Source organism: Medicago sativa, chromosome 6, assembly GCF_051527215.1.
Source record: "Medicago sativa cultivar Bolivia chromosome 6, Bolivia_mono, whole genome shotgun sequence".
NCBI lineage: Eukaryota > Viridiplantae > Streptophyta > Magnoliopsida > Fabales > Fabaceae > Medicago > Medicago sativa.
In genome coordinates, this window is record NC_140754.1 from 38,029,356 (window position 1) to 38,047,199 (window position 17,844).

General features: G+C 33.0%; 2 protein-coding genes across 2 annotated transcripts; one reads left to right on the forward strand and one right to left on the reverse strand.

Moving 5' to 3' along the window:
• The first annotated feature begins 1,118 nt into the window (after positions 1–1,118).
• Positions 1,119–2,117, forward strand: LOC146914971 (uncharacterized). Its single transcript, XM_085716489.1, has 2 exons — positions 1,119–1,918; positions 2,009–2,117. The coding sequence occupies exons 1-2, from the start codon at positions 1,119–1,121 to the stop codon at positions 2,115–2,117; spliced, it is 909 nt and encodes a 302-aa protein (XP_085572615.1).
• A 10,882-nt stretch (positions 2,118–12,999) lies between these two features.
• Positions 13,000–14,669, reverse strand: LOC146914972 (uncharacterized). Its single transcript, XM_085716245.1, has 2 exons — positions 13,489–14,669; positions 13,000–13,198 (listed from the first exon to the last, which is right to left on the reverse strand). The coding sequence occupies exons 1-2, from the start codon at positions 14,667–14,669 to the stop codon at positions 13,165–13,167; spliced, it is 1,215 nt and encodes a 404-aa protein (XP_085572371.1). The 3' UTR covers positions 13,000–13,164.
• Positions 14,670–17,844: the final 3,175 nt, after the last annotated feature.

The window sequence follows — 17,844 nt, forward strand, 5'->3', positions numbered from 1 at the left end:
TTCCAGGCATAGGCAAGGAATTGGTAAGATCATTCTATGATTGTGGAATGATTAAAACAATGTATCTTCAAGAAAATACAGGAAAGAAGATCCATGAATTAGAACTTCTTCCAAAAGATATAGGCGATATCGCTTATAAATTCAACAATAACTTTGCAAAAGGTAAAGAGTTCTTTTTATCTTTTACTTCAACCTATCCATGGTTTGAAGATGATAAAGTTATTAAAGCCAGACATTTAATCAAGATTGGCATTTCAAATCATTCATATCCAACAAATGATGATAGAGATGTAGATCCAAGACCAGAATGTTTTCTACATCAAATGGAAAAATTCTATGATACTCTCATCAGATTTGGATCAAAATTACCTAACTTCAGGGTAATCACAGCAAAAGAAAGTTTTCTAGTCTATAGTGACTCAAGAAAACAAGCTAGAGAAGAACACCTTCAGCAAATACTAAAGTTCGAAGAAAACTTTAGTGGGCTTGAAACAGACTTGGGCCATCTACCCGACCCAATTCAACAGGAGTGCTGCCGACACTTTCAAAAATACAAAGGACACCAATGCAAGTGGTGTGCAAAAGACATGAATAATGTGGCCGACAAAGAATCGTTGTATGATAGTGACATATCACCTAACAACGAAGAAAATGTAGAAAGTTAGTGGGCATGGGACCCATTTAGAGATAAGCCTTATCTCTAAGGCAATTATGTAACATATTTTTCTACGTCTTCTTTTTCTTTCTGTCCTGTCATTTCTTTCGTGTGCTGTAAAGGAAAGAGACTTTGTGCCAACTATGAAGGCCAACTTGTGAGTCTCTCATCCTATAAATAAGGGCCTCGAAGCTCATTTGTATTGACCATGAATTGAAGCAATATAAGTTATATCAGTTTGATATGAGCTTGCCTCTTAGTTCTAAGAACTAGTGGTCCTATAGTGGTAAAATACTATAGCTGAGAATTCTTGAGGTAATACTCTGGAGGAATTCGCCCTGAGTTGGGAAAAACTCAACACAAGCAGAAAAAACTGCTGAAGAAATCAAATTGCTGAAGCAAAAATCAACCATATTTCTGAAGAAATAATCAGGTATGAATTTATTGCATATTATTATAAAACATGACTGAAATTTCATATTTTGAAGGAACGTCTAGTTATTATGCTGATAGCATAATAGATAATAAAATAGAAGAAGCAGATTTGTCTTTAACTGCTGAAGAAAATTTTAAAAGAAAATTTAGTAAATTGAGAGAATTTCTTTCAAGAAAAAATATTCTGAAATTTGGAATAGTAACAGGAGAAGAAGCAATTCCTATTGAAACAACTAATGGGAAAATAGCTATATCCACTATAAACAAAGAACAAATCATAAAGAGACTTGAAACGTTTTCCGAAAACGAAAGAAGAAAAATTGGTTATATTCATATATCAACCATTCAATTCTTAATCAAAAGTACCTTCATGAAAGGTATTGATTCACCTTTAGAAATAGCCCTAGAAGACTCTAGGATTTTAGATAAAAACCATGCAATGATTGCAAAAGGAAAGTGTAATCTTAAAGATGGAAAAATAAAATTTGATATAAATTTACAAATAGGACTATCCCTAAAAGATATAGATCTAGATAGATCCATAGTCTTTCATTATAAAATGAAAAATCCAAAATTCATGAAAGAAGGTAATCATCCTTTTACAATTTATTATAGAATTAATTATGCTCTGAGTAATTCACACCATAGCATAGAATTCTTAGGAAAAGATACAATTCATATCGATGAGTTGTTTAAACCATTAGTTTCTTTGGAATCACCAATCTATAAAAATTTCGCAAGAAATAGCTTTTCCTTAATAAAAGCAGAAAAGAATCTGTTTGAAGAAACAGAAAAACCATTGCTTAAAAGCCAAAGCCTTCGAATAGCATCACCTAATCTAAAAGATTTTAATAAATCATTAAGTTCTCAAAATATATTTGAAGATGATGCCTCATCCTTAAATAATACTTCATTCGAACCTCCTAGAAAGGATTTCGAAATAAATAGAGAAAAAGAGCTCAAAGATCTACATGATTCTATAAAAACTTTATCGATACAGGTTAATAAAATTAATCAAAGACTATAAAAGTCAAAATGCCTGGATTAAATCTAAAAACAGAGTTACAACTCTATAAGGAAAAATTAGAAGAAATAGTTGCTGAAATAAATTTTCAAAATGAAAGAATTATGTTAAAACAAATTCTTTTTGCTGCACAGGATCTAATACTCTACCATATAGATTCTATTTCGAAGTTATTAGAAGAAATAGAAGATCTGGATACTCTTACAAGTATTCAGCAAGAAAAAGCAAAAATGCTTTTAGAACCCTTTCAAGGTTTAACAAAAATCGAAGAAAGTTAAAACAAATAAGAACCGAACAAATGTTAGAACAAGAAAACCTCCGTTGGAGAATCCACCAATAAATATGCCTGGTTTAACATTAAAAGAAGAACTAAGGTTATTTAAAACTAGGTTACAACACTTAGTAAGTGATATAGAATGGTATTATGATTTAATAACATTCAAACAAATAATGTATAAAGCTCAATCTTTAATGAAAACACATATAGATCTAATTGAAGATCTAGAAAATGAAATTGAAGAAAATTCCGTCAATAATTCTATCCAAAAAATAGAATTCCAAAGAAAAAGAGCAAAAATACTTCTACAACCTTTTCAAGGTTTAGATAATATCGAGAAACTTCTAAAAGAAGCTCGAGAAAAATCCGCTGAAAACCCCATTCTAAATCTGGTATCAGAGCCAGAAACACAATCCTAAGGGATAAAAATGAAAATAAAAATAAAAAAGAAATTAAAAATATCTTTTTTCTAAAAACAAATGCTTTTTAAAATCGCTTTTCCAATTAACCGATTTAAAAAGACATCCACGTGGCACTCTTATATTAAGCCACAAAAGCGACTTTTTCAAAAAAGTCACAAATGCAACTTCACCATAGAAGCCCCCTATTATTAATTTCCCATCTGTCTATGACCACATATGTAAATATTTCCAAGTAGCAATATTAATATACTCAATCTTTCTCCTATAATATATATATATATATATAGTAACTATTTTTGCTCCCTATGACGCACACCTTATGCTTCGAATGGGTGATTTTGTAATCTATATTGTTTTTGACCTCATTAAAAAAAATTAACCGTAACATAAATTTGTAGAAGTATTGCTAACTCCATAAACCATGGTGGCATCCATCATGTCCGAGGATTCTCCTCCACATCCTCCTCTAAAAGTATATATTGTTCCTTTCTTTTGTCTTAAGTAATTCACATTGAGCAACAAATGATTAGAGAATTAATGTAAGAGATTACACAAACATATCAAGTCTACTAGATCACCCTTTGTGTTCCTTTCTCTCTAAAATTATAGAATAGATATTGGATGTCTGGGAAATATATTCTTTTATTTTATAAGTACAATCAAAAGAAAAAAAACTTGGTACTATAAGCACCGGGATACAAATACAAGGCTATAACATAAGAAAGAAAAACAAATACCCATCCAAACATATATAAATAAGACACTAATTAACTAAGATTTGATTACAATTATACGCTGCTGCGTTCTTAACACTTATCTTAATTTGGGAGGCGGTCGAATCGGCCTTGGAGGGTGTATATGTGGTGGAAATCTTGAGTAGCCGATGGAAGGACGATTATAACCACCGCCATGACCATTATAACCACTGCCGTGAGGAGGAGGAGGAGGAGAAGGAGATATAAAACTAGCAGCTGGATCAGCTGTTGGTGGCTGGTAATCGACCAAACCACTATTTGGTTGCGCATGTATTTGATGCTTTGGATTTCTTGAAATATCTGTGAGAGTAACAACTGCAAGAAACAAAACTAGCAGGGATAAGTAAGACATCATCTTTACACACTTCTTATTTCTGATCAGCTGTATATGATATGTATGAAACACAGATAACTAGTGTATAAATTTCCAAAAAAACCAAACATGTAGTTCTTTAACACATTTAACGTTTTTTATATACATAATCTTTGGAAGAAGTTTATGTTTACTTTTATTTTTGGAATTGGAGACTTTTATGTTTACCAGAAAAGTCAATGTATGTTGGTTGGCAAAATTTATGACATGTCAACTTCGGGACAGGTTAATTCGTTAATTCAACGTTACCTTAGAGTGTATTCATATGCAGGTTCCTTAGTTCGATTTTTCTAAGGCCAATTTTAATGATTTAGTTTGACTTCTAAAAAAAAAAAAAACTACTGAAAGATGTTAATTTACTGTGTGTTCAAACATGAAGTAAAACTTTTATTACGATTTTTTTTTTGTTCTTGTCGCCACAAGTAAATTTGTTACTCGCTCCGGCTCAAATTATAAATCACTTTCGAAAAAATATTGTTTAAATTTTAAGTTGTTTTACAATACCAATGAAATATTAATGTTACTTTTTCTGTTATACCTATAACAATTTATTACTTTCCATTTTTTTTAGCTCTTAAATATTTATCATATCAGTTATTAAGGATAATTTTATAAAACAACTCATAATATATTTTTCTCATACAAATTTAATTACATTTCTTAATATGTCTAAAATTGTCAAAACCACTTACAATTTGAATCGGAGGAGTATTTGACAAGGGAGAAATCCCCAAAGAAAGTCATAAATGCGTGTGAGGGAAAAAACCTTAGTCAAACCTTAGCAAAATCCCCATGGAAGAGCTTATAATATAACAATTGTCAAATGCGCTTAGTTGAATGACATGCTTTCTATTGATTTGACAACATGTCAGTTGATTGACATAAACTTGTGAGGGATTTACCCCAATCAAATGTTGAATTTATATATTATTAAAAGAATCATTTATTTAGAATTTTGAATTAATTTTTTAAGGAAAATATTAATGAGTGTTTTTTTTAAAAAAAGCCAAAATGGTATATAAATAAAAATCACAGCTAAACGCTTTAGCACAAGGAGTTCCAAAATGTCCAGGCACAATCAAAGTTCAACAATCATGTACAAAGCCAACAAGGCGCAAAACAAGAAAAAGGATAAAGAAAAACAAGCTAGAATATAATACTGAATTTAAGCAAGCAAAAGGACTTCACCGCCATAATTGATAGTCGAAATTAAAATTAGCGTATTTCGATTTCAACCACCAAAATTACCGAATCTTCACCCTTTCGCCTAGCGCGAGCAAGTTTGCCTCTTTCCTTTCGAAAATTCTATAATTCGGTTCTTTCCATATTGTACAAACAACTGGCAGTCATATAATCTGCATGGTCTCAGTCGACTTCTTTGAAGAACACCCCGCAAATCACCAAACTGATGGAAGTGATAAAAAAATATCAATGAAGAACTGTTGAGAAACCAAGTCATCCCACAATAAGATTCCACAAACCGCCATAGAAACCGCACGTAAGAAATATATGCTCTCTGTCCTCATTTGAACCGCAATTTGCAACACAACCTTGTTCAGATATTAGTAAGACCCTCCATTGGAAGAGCTTATCTCTAAAGGGAATTCGATTAAGAAAGAGTCGCCATGCAAAAATCAACACTTTTAGAGGCACCGATTTCAGCCACAAAAAAATTGTTATTATTATGCTGTTACTGCCTTTCATGATCAGTTTCTGTTAAAAAATAACAAGCAGGACTAACAGTGTAACAGTTAGAAGCATGTAATTTCCAATTCCATTTATCGACACAATCGACCTGAAAAGAGAAAGTAGTTAGCCGAACATTACACTCCCCCAACAACTAATTCTCCCACGCAAATAACCTCGGACGCAACTTCCACGGCTCCCCATTAGCACCCCAACCTCTCGCAAACATAACAGCTACCGTTTCTAATTTATTCTACGCCAACTCATACAATCTCACAAACGTAATTACACAATTGTTTCCCCTCAAGCCAAGGGTCAACACAAAACAACGTAGACACCTCATCCCCCTCCTGACGAGTTATATTATCAATCATCCACCATGTATCATCCTGACCCACACCATCCCTAACATTCAAAATAGTCTTCCACCACACCGAACCTCCCCACCCCCTACAAGAGCAGCATAACTGCCCCTCCTCTCTGTAACGGGCACATAAAGCCCTATACCAAAGACTCCTCCGCTCATGCAAGATCCTCCACCACCACTTACCCAAAAGAGGAAGTTTAAACTCCTTCAACCTCCTTACACCGAAACCTTCGTCCACCTTTCACAAACAAACAGTCTTCCATTTAATCCAAATAATTTTCCTAATATCCTCACAACCCCCCCCCCCCCCCCCCCCAAAAAAAATGCATTAAAAATAGATTCAATGATAGAGATTATACCTGAGGGGGCTTTGGAGAAGGAAAGAAAGTATACCGGGATGGAGGACAAGACAGACTTAAGCAAAATCAAACGACCCTCCATAGATAGATTACGGCTCTTCCAACCAGACAACCTTCTTTTAATCCGATCAACCAAAGGGTACCAAAAAACAATCTTCCTCGGATCACCGCCAATAGGAAGCCCCAAATACAAGAAAGGAATCCTACCATGTTTATAATGCAACAATGAAGCCACCTCGTGCAACAAAGAATCAGAGATGTTGACCCCATATAACATGCTCTTGTGGAAGTTAACTTTTAAGCCAAAAACAGATTCAAACAACATCAACACAGACTTTAAAATTCTAATATTTGCCCAACTGTTGACCCCATCAATATAGTGTCATCTGCGAACTGCAAATGAGAAATGGAAAAATCACCATGTGCCCCCACCTCCTCATAAGATGTGAACATACCCTGCTCCACTATTGTGCCTTAATGGCACACTTTCAAAACTTTAGATAGTAAGTTTTTATGAAAATTTGTGCATTCAATGCATCGAACATTAAAATGTTAAGCTTTTTCAATAAATAGTTTCTTAATTAAGTATCCTTAACGAGTGTCCTTAAGACATTCGTTAGCTAGATCCATTTTTTAAATTAAATACAAATGATTATAAAATGCAATCTAAATATATATTATACTTTAAAAAAAAAACTTATGGATGAACAAATTTTTCTTTCTTTTTTTTCTTCCCCGAGAGCAACAATGCAAATGTAATATAAAATGGTAGAAGTATTAATTTTTGTTGAAATAATTAAAGAGAAATTCTTCCGTGAACTTTTACCCAACACATCATTCTTACACCCAACAAATTAAAATCTAACACCTCATTAAATTGTAGAAGTATTGATAACTTTGAAAATCCTTCCAACATTAATATGGTGACATCCACTCTATACAAGGATTCTCCTCCCCCATCCCCATCTAAAAAAGAGAGTGTTCCCTCTTTTGTCTTACCTTCGTAATAGAAGAAATTCATGGTGAGCAACAACGGATCAGAGAATCAGTGCAAGAACTTAGATTTAGGGTTGACAAACTCTCTAATCAAGTTCTTTTTGTCACGGACCACATCAAGGAACCAATAATATAAAACATTTATTCAACTTATTAGGTTTTTTTATTTCATGAAATTGTAAATTTATGACTATTCATCTATTTTGAAGAATGACTTTTTTTCCTTCTTTTTTTCTTATTCGTATTTTGTAAAGAATGGCTTGTGAGCACTGAGAAATAATGTGATCCTTATATTAGCGTATGTCACTACTTTGATTTTGTATTAGAATATGTTTTTATTCACTTCATGTGTTGTTAGTTCTTCAACTATGTGCCTGTCTCCCGAGAGGTCACTTGATTGTAAGGTAACTTTTCAGCCTTGAGGAACTCGGTTCGAGACCCGGCAACCAGAGTTCTTCAACTATGTTATCGGTATGAATTTGATTGTTCATTAGAAATTTTTAATTAACCTTCGCTATAAGAAGATTTGCTTGTTGAATTATCATTTCGTGATAAGAAGATTTGTGTTCGCATGTATTTGGGTTCAGCAATCTTTCGGTGTATGTATTTTATCTTATCAATACGCTAAAATACCCGTATTGGGGGCGCCGAATTGAAATCGTGGTTCCCTACTTTGGGGAGTGAATTATGTTACTCTGGATGAGGGCATCAATTCAAAGGTGAAAAACTCCACAACCATCAACATGCGCCCTTCTCATCCCTCTACTATGGTGATTTTTCCACCTCTAATTCAAATTTTCCTTCAAAACCGGATGACAATAATGATGTTTAGTGATGTTTTTAATTTTGTTTTCCCGACGACATTGTGTTTTGCACACATTTTGGTTTGTAATAATTTTGAATTCTGACTGGTTTTCCTTGGTACACATCCTTTTTGAAGGTGTCAAAGGAGAGAAACTTATGTTGTGTATGTTGCTTGTTATGTTATGTTTGTTTCATGATGTTGTATTATGTTTGCTTATGCTTGTTATGTGTATGGTATGCATATATATGATATGTTCTGGTTGCTTGTATGCTAAGTTTCAGGAGGAGCAAAGTGCAAAGTCAACATCATTAACATTTGGTTGACATCATCAAAAAGGGAAATGTAGTTGTTCCTTCAATTGTTTAGTTTTAGGTTTTGATGATGTTTTTATTTTGATTATGTTTATGTTTTATGATTTATGTTTAAATAGCTTAACTGTGAAAGCACGCTAGTCAATCCATGATCTCAGGCCCTATACAATAGTATACTATGTGTACTAACATTAGTATTGTGTTTAGGAGTTTCTTGGGATTCAAGTTATATCAAATTGTGCTTTTATGTGTATTTGATTCGATTCAAAGTGATATCAAACATTTCTGATTCGTATCATCCCTTGTCTCAGGTTTCTTTGGTCTTTTGATTATGTTTGATATGATTCAAAACATTCTTTAAAGTTTTTGAATCGATTCATTTAAGCCTTATGGATTTTATTATGGCTTAGTTGATCTGTATTAGTGTTATTTTAATCGTATCAAACTTCATCTGGGTTTTATTATATGATTCAAATTTCTACCTATGGATATTTGAATCTATTCAATCTTCATTTGAAAATTGTCTGATACGATTCATTGTTCTTCTGATTTATATCAATCTTCACGTTCTTCATATCCTCTCATTTTACATTATTTGAATCGTATCATGCTTTTTATGATTCGATTCAAGCTTGGTGTTTTTGTGGATAAATTAACTCTTTTTACACATACTAATATATCCTAGTACTCACATACTTTTCTATTCATTGAATCAATTTGCAAATAGACTTTGAAATCTCCAAACCCTTTGTCTCTCCATCTTCTCCAGATTAAACAATTTTTCTAAGAACTTTTATAGAGTGTGAGGTCTAAATTGTAAGAGTGTTTTAGGACTTCAAAGATTGGTTTCTCGCAAGGGTCATGATGGTGGATCAAGGACCTAAAGGAAAAGAAGGCCCTTTCACCTCCAAAGGGAATCGTGGGATTGTTTCTCATTAATTCAAGGTTCAATGGGGTCGTAGCGGAGGCATAACAAAGACAAAATCTCATAGCAGAAGTTCAAGGGATTGCACACAAGCTTGAGATTCGAAGACCTTATGGTTGTCCAAATTCAAGAGGTCTTGAAGATTGGGTCTTGTGTGATTGCTTAGCATAGAAGATTAGGAACGAAGGATCTTTGTAATCATACACTTGTAAACATTTTATCATAGTGGAAGCCTGTGATAGAGACGCTTTCTATCACGAAGAAAGGACGTACCCTTAGCGTGGACGAAAAGGGGGAACCTCTATAAACCTCGGTGTCCTTCTCTCTTTTATCTCTTTACTTTCAGCATTTATTGTGGTATATATATTACTTGATTAAAGTAATAGCCATTTGATTGTGAATTTTGATTTCATATTAATCTAATCTCAATTTCCTTAATTGAGATATTCAAACACTTAACTTCTTCACAATCAATCTTGGAAATTAGCTTCAACAAAATTTATTCATAAATCATTTTTTCAAGTTCATGGTTAGTGTGATTTGTTATAAATTGTTTTTGTTTAAGATAGTTTAGTTTTGTGATTTAGATTTGTTAATATTTAGAACACAGTAGAAAGTAGAAAGTAGAAAGACCAGAGTGATATAATTCTCATTGATCTTTTTTGTAAAGGTACATAACAGGTTTATTTATACACTAAAATAAAGAGAAGACTAATCAACATGTATAAATACAATTGAATAGAATACTAATAAGCAGGCTAACTAATAGGTTCCAGTTAATGATAATTAAATTAAATATTAACATGTAACATCCCCCCACAAGCTGGACTATGAAGATCACATAGGCCAAGCTTGGAGACCAATGAATTGAAAGTTGGAGACATAAGTGGTTTTGTCAACAAATCTGCTATTTGAGAAGAAGATGGCACGGGTAAAAGATGAATGAAACCACTTTGAATTCTTTCGCGCACAACATGACAATCAATCTCAATATGTTTTGTTCTCTCATGAAATGTTAGATTATGAGCAAGATATATGGCTGATTTATTGTCACAATATACTGAAGCTGGTTGTTGAAAGTTGATATGAAGATCCTTGAACAAATAGAAGAGCCATTGTAATTCACAAGTAAGGCTGGCCAAGGCTCTATACTCAGATTCAGAGCTCGATCTAGAAACAGTTGTTTGCTTCTTAGACTTCCATGAGATGAGGGAAGAGCCAAGATACACACAAAACCCGGAGATAGATCGTCTAGTAGTGGGACAACTAGCCCAATCTGAATCAGCAAAACCTGCAAGTTTAATGGGAGATGAAGATGAATAAAATAACCCTTTGGCTGGAGAGTTCTTGAGATACGTCAGAATCTTTGTGGCAGCTTGAAAGTGGACTTCACGGGGCTTGGAAACAAACTGACTAAGTTGTTGAACAGCAAAAGCAATGTCAGGCCGCGTGAGTGTCAAATAGAGAAGTCTACCAATCAAACTTCTGAAGGAGAATTCATCATGATATGGAGGAGAATCAGAATTATGCAACTTTAAGGAGGTATCATAAGGTGTGGAACTAGGCTTAACAGCCATGTGACCACTATCTTCAAGAAGCTCAAGAGTATATTTGCGTTGATTCACCGAAATTCCTTTGTTTGATCTTGCTATTTCCAAGCCTAGAAAAAATCTTAGCTTCCCAAGGTCTTTGATGCGAAATTTTTGATCCAAAAACTGCTTAACATGCTGAATTTCAGCATAATCATTTCCGGATAAAACTATGTCGTCCACATAAACTAATAAGGCAGTAAAATTGGTACCTTTTAGCTTAGTGAACAAAGAAAAATCAGCAACATAAGGAGTGTAACCGAGAGAAACCAAGGCTGCAGAAAGTTTTGCATACCATTGCCTACTAGCTTGCTTCAAGCCATAGAGACTCTTATTTAATCGACAAACTTTAAGATCATTAGAATGTGAATTTTGAAGCTTCAGACCAGGGGGTAACACCATGTAAACTTCTTCATTGAGGTCACCATGGAGAAATGCATTATTGACATCAAGTTGCTCAAGAAACCACCCTTTGATGGCTGCCAAAGAAAGTAATGTTCTAATTGTAGTCATTTTTGCAACCGGTGAAAAAGTATCAAAGTAATCAACTCCTTCCATTTGAGTATAACCCTTTGCAACTAAACGCGCTTTATGCCTTTCAAGATAACCATCAGAGTGGTATTTAGTTTTGTAAACCCACTTGCATCCGATTGGACCTTTTCCTGGTGGTAAATCAACAATTGACCAAGTATTTGTGGCTGCAAGAGCGTGTAACTCAGCTTTCATAGCTTCTTTCCAACATTCAAACTTACAAGCTTGATTATAGGTTTTAGGTTCAGGGTTAGAAGAAATAGTTAGACAAAAAAATTTATATGAAGGAGTGCAATGATCATATGTCAAAACAGAAGAGAGAGGATATGCAGATTTACCTGAGTCAGAGAGTAATTGTGATTCAGAAGAAGTAAGGAGACTGCAGTGATAATCTTTAAGATATGCCGGTGTTGTTTTAGGTCGTGCAGACCGTCGAATAGGTACATCTGTTGTGGTCTGATCTGGAATAGCTGTTGCAGAAGATGTAGCATCAGCATAAGTAGAATTATGTTTTGTAGAAGTATTAGAATTATCAAGGTTTTGAGAGAGAGGAAAAGGAGAATTTGGAATAACAGCTGATTGGATGGGTTCATGATAGGAAGAAAGATGTGAATTATCAATGGAGACATGAGGTGTAGAGGAATCAGGGGAACATCGTTCATGCAATGTAGAAAATGGAAAAGATGATTCATGAAAGATGACATTTCTTGATAAGAAAAATTCATGTGAATGAAGATCATAAAGAAGGTAACCCTTGGTACCTTCTCTATATCCAAGAAAAACTGATTTTCTTGCTCTAGAATCAAATTTGGTTCTATGACCTTGGACGGTGGAGGCAAAAGCAAGGCAACCGAAGACTTTTAGGTGAATTAAAGAAGGTGGTTGTTGGTGAAGACATTCATTTGGGGATTTATTTTGTAGAAGGGGAGTTGGGATTCGATTAATGATATGGACAGCTTGTTGAATTGAAAAATGCCAAAAATTGGTAGGGATATGAGATTGAAAGGAGAGGGTTCGAGCCACATTGAGGATATGTTGATGCTTCCTTTCTACTATACCATTTTGTTGAGGAGTCTCAACGCAAGACCTTTGATGAATGATGCCTTTAGAAAGATAAAATGAAGGCATGATAAACTCAAGTCCATTATCACTTCTCAAGCATTTAAGTTTCTTATGAAATTGAGTATCAATGAAAGAAATGAAATTCATGAGATGATTTCTTGTTTCACCTTTACATTTCATAAAAATGACCCATGTAAATCTACTAAAGTCATCAACCAAGGTTAAAAAATATATAAATCCGGAAACAAAAGGGGTAGCATAGGGTCCCCAAATATCAGCATGTAGTATATCAAATATTTGAGTGGAATTAGTAAGACTATGAGGAAATGATGTTTTCTTATGTTTTACATAATGGCATATATCACAAGGAGAGTGGGTACTGGTGTATTTTACAATGGGAAACTGAATGGAAATACATTTGTGTATGGAATCAGAAATGTGACCCAATCTATAATGCCAAACATTGGCAGAATCAGTTGACTTAGACGGCAAACTTGGAAAAACAGAATTACAAATTGAAGCAGAAACTGAACCATTATTTTGAGATTTATTTAGCAGTGAAGAATCCAACACATACAGTCCTCCAAACTTCTTAGCTGTACCAATCACTCTCTGGTTCAAAATCTGCACAATAGAACATGTATCAATAGAAAACAAGAAACTGGCATTAAAAGTTTTCAAAAATTGAGATATTGAAAATAAATTGATGTTGAAATCAGGAATGTAGTAAACATTATGAAGGATAAGTGAATTGGATAAGGATATTGTTCCTGCTATGGTTGTCACTATTTTATTACCATTTGGAAGTGACATGAAGATAGGTGGAATGTTGTAGAAAGAAGAAAAATTTTGCAAACAGTGAGTGATATGATCAGTTGCTCCTAAGTCTATGACCCAAAGAGTAGATTTCTTAACAATTATGGGAGTGGATGTGGAAGTATAAGCTGCAGGAAGTGAGATAACTGAATTGACAGTAGGTTGAGGCATAGTAGAAATGGTGTTTGATGTTGAAGCTTGCAAATTTGAATGTTGTAGAAGCTGCAAAATCTGATTATATTGCTCTTGGATAGAATTCAGTGAAGGACTGTGAACAGATCCTTGGTTCTGGACAGCATCAGTATACTTTTGTTCAGAAACCGCAAGATTCGCTGACTTAGGACCTTTGTTTTGATAACCAGGAGGATAGCCATGGAGAAGGAAACAAGTCTCAACTGTATGATTATGCCTTCCACAATTAGTACAAGTGCGAGTAATGCCTTGATTATGTCCTCTTGTTCCATTATAAGATCCTCTACCTCGACCTCTATAGCTAGAAGAACCACCACGAGCAAAACCTTTGTTAGAATTGGTTTGCTGAACTTGATTAACAGCTGATTGTTGACCAATAGGGATTTCAACAAAAACAGGAATATGTGTTTGTCTTTCTTGTTGAAGTACAAGAGAAAAAGTCTTATCCAAGTCAGGCAAAGGATCAATTAGCATAATTTGAGAGCGCACATGTGCATATTGCTCATTCAAACCTTTCAAAAACTTAATTACTTTGTCCTGCTCATTATACTTTTTGAGATCAGAAGCAACACCACATGTGCAAGGGATGGCACAAGTGCAATCACGAATTGGTCGGAAGTTCTGAATTTCTTCCCACAAAGTGGTTAATTGTGTAAAATAGGAGGAGATATCAAGATTACCTTGTTGAAATTTAGCCAATTCCTCAAGAATATCAGCAACTCTGAAAATATCACCCTGTGCAAAACGATTCTCCAATCGCTTCCAAACCACGAAGGCTCGATCACACCAAATGATTGATTTCGCAATGGTTTCAGAAATACATCGTTGAAGCCAAGACAGAACCATGTTGTTACATCTCAACCATGGTTCATGAAGGAGATCTGGAACAGAAGGAGGATTTAGGGTGCCATCAACAAATTTCAATTTGTTATTGGAAATTAAGGTCACCCGCATAGATCGCGACCAAGTCTGGTAATTCTTGTTATCCAATGTTGGAGTAACAAGAACAAGCGATGTATTTTCATTAGGATGCAAGTAATAAGGATTTGAAGGATTGGTTGCAAAATCAGAAAATGGTGGATTCTCCATTGAGATAAAAGAAATCAAATAATCAAGGAATCAAATGAACAGTGGAATGAAAACTGAAGATAAAAATTCAGAAATTGAATAATCAAGAGGATTCATGAGATGAATCGATCAACAAGAGAAATTGATGAAGAGATTCACAACTGATACCATGTTAATATTTAGAACACAGTAGAAAGTAGAAAGTAGAAAGACAAGAGTGATATAATTCTCATTGATCTTTTTTGTAAAGGTACATAACAGGTTTATTTATACACTAAAATAAAGAGAAGACTAATCAACATGTATAAATACATTTGAATAGAATACTAATAGGTTCCAGTTAATGATAATTAAATTAAATATTAACATGTAACAAGATTGTGTATTGATTGAGTAAATTTGCAATATTTCTTCTTCGCATCTCTGAAAGCAGTTCTTTGCACTTTTGTAGGATTTGCAGCCAAATCTTCATAGCCATTTTGAACAATCTCAAGAACTTTTTGAGAACCAAACAACGTCTTCATCGATGTGCTCCATCTGTCACTATTATTTCCATCAAGAATCAACAAATTTTATTGAACAACCCATCATTCGTACCCATGATTGCTTTGCAATAAAATCTGAAATCACACTTCACTCGTGTTTCCCAAAGATAATCCCCCTTACAAATGTCTCATGTTTCCCAAAATTAGAACCAAAAGCTCTTGATGTCAATTGTTAGCGCAACACACTTAACTTGCATCTAAAGCAATCAAGTAGAATGAATAGAAAATATAGAGAAAGAGTGGACTTAGAGGTTGAAGATAAAGATATAGAGAGAAGAAAGTTTGTATCTATATATTTCTTTGATTGATGAAATTAAATGAGTATAACTTATTTGTATAAGTAATTTATTGGTTAAGTAATTAGAGTTAATTAACTAACAAAACTAACCAAATCTTAAAACCTTGTAACTAAGCTTGACCAGAGGTTTTTTTTTTTTTTTTTCAAGAAATAAAACCTAGATAATGTTAGTTAGTTAATTAATCCATAATTGCAAATTAAAGAGTTAGTTACAAAAAGACTAGAATATAAGAAAGACTAGAATATAACTATTTATGTTTATTTTGAGTGGTAGATAGCGAAAATACAACTTCTACCAGTCAATGGAACTATTGGTCCATGATAATTTCATACACTCGCTCTTCGACCTCACATAACACCACATCTAGAAGAATCCGGATTTGATCAATAAGTAGAAGATTAGTGGGATTTTTTAAATGTGTCACGGTAATTTATCACTTGTGTGTATTATTCTCGTAAATAAATAATAAATAAATGGAAAATTAATGGATTAAATTTGAATAACTTGGGCTTCATTTTGGAGTGAAAATCTTCTAAATTTTTGCCTCTTTGTTGGTTCTTTTTGTAGGTAAACCAATCTATAACTATGTGGGATTCTTTTTGTATGGACATAACAGTGACACTAATGTTTTTTTTTTTTTTTTGTGGTGGCCGGGGTTCGAACCCCGGACCTTTCATATTTTATGCATGTCCATACCAACTGAGCTAAACCCACGAGGACAGTGACACTAATGTTTATTCTTAAGCACATTGATTCTAATGTTTATTCTTTTAATTTATTGGAAAAAATAATTAAATTTACATTTTGATTTTTCGTAAATGTATTCAAAACTTCTAACCATAATTTTATTTTGTGGCCATGTAAAACTTGCTCGTCTCCTTTTATACACAAAATAAAATGTTATTTACTCTCAAAAAATGTTAAAGAACCCACATATCTTTCATTTGTGACAGCACATGTTAACTAACAAATGGTTAATTATGCTTAGTTTGTTTTGACTTAAAATAAAATTAATTTAGAGATTTTTTAGAAAAAGCTAAATTTCGTTTGTTTACCATGATAAAAATCGTTTATTTAAGATTGAAAGTTTTTACACATGAGTTCGTTGTTTTTAGAGAAAAATATATATTTTAGAAAAACTTTTAGAAATTGCTTTCTATTTTGAGAGTAAATCTGATTTTAAAACAAAATATATTTTTGAAAAATCTGAAACAAACATTTTTAAAATAATAAAAATGATTTTTTAATTAAAAAATATTTAAAAAAAATCCATAACAAACGGATACTCAACTTACATTCATTTCCATCGTAGCAAAGTGAAAATAAGAATATGACTCTAATGATATGATACCTTTTTTTTTAAAAAAGGGGCACTGTTTTTTAAAGAGAAAGGGACACTGTTGATACTTTTAAAAAATAATTTTATAATCGAATAAATTCTAGCAAAGAGATTCCTAAAAAAACAGAGTAAAGTATATTGTAACATGTTAAAATTATCAGAGAATGGTCCTAAGCATCACATAATCAAAATAAATTTTTTTTTCCATATTAAAATTTATAGCAAGAGGTGATGTCCCAATTCAAAAGTAAGGACGACTTTTGAATTCAAAAGAGCTTAACAAAAAATTTACATTTATTTTACTTTAATATCATTGGAATCAGCGGCGAAGCTAGCAAATTTTTTACGCAGGGGCGAAATATAAAGAAACGATAAAATATTTTTAAAACAAATATATTAAATTTAGGGATAAGAATGTTTTTGATCCCATAGTTTATAATTTTTTAGGTTTAGTCCTTATAAAAATTTTATTCAACTTTTGTCTCGATTTTTTAAAATTTTACGAAAAAAAGTGATTTTAGTTGGATAAAATGCACTTCAAGAACCCAATTTGATGCATAATTGACCGCTTACTAAATATATTAATAATGTCTTTTCCAATGTAAACAAATAGGTTATTTGCAAGAAACTCAATGTCCATTTAATTTGTTTATGACTATTGTCTTGGTAATTTTTACGGTTGAAAAAGTTTTTTTTTTCTATAATTGTTATTAAGTAAGTATCAAACCAATATAAATAAATCTATCAATCATGTAGTAATGTATTTACTTTCTTATTTATGGTAATTTTCAGCAATTGAATTTATTTGGGGTAGCTCAATGTTTATTATTTGGGGTAGTCGAATATAAATTTATACCAATTAATTGAAGATTAATATAATTTTTGGGGTAGCCAAGGCTACCCCTTGTCAATGAAGGGCTACGCCCCTGATTGGAATGGTTCGAACTCAAAACATAGAGGTTTAAAATCTATCATTTTACCATTAGATCCTATTCTTGGTGTCAAACATGACC

Excerpts from the sequence above, each read along its gene's own strand:
- LOC146914972 (XM_085716245.1), bottom strand. The coding sequence starts at position 14,669 with ATGGAGAATCCACCATTTTCTGATTTTGCAACCAATCCTTCAAATCCT. Across the intron at positions 13,199-13,488 it reads TCCACATCCACTCCCATAAT|AGATTTTGAACCAGAGAGTG; the intron begins TGTTAAGAAATC and ends GTTCTATTGTGC.
- LOC146914971 (XM_085716489.1), top strand. The coding sequence starts at position 1,119 with ATGACTGAAATTTCATATTTTGAAGGAACGTCTAGTTATTATGCTGAT. Across the intron at positions 1,919-2,008 it reads AGCCAAAGCCTTCGAATAGC|ACCTCCTAGAAAGGATTTCG; the intron begins ATCACCTAATCT and ends TACTTCATTCGA.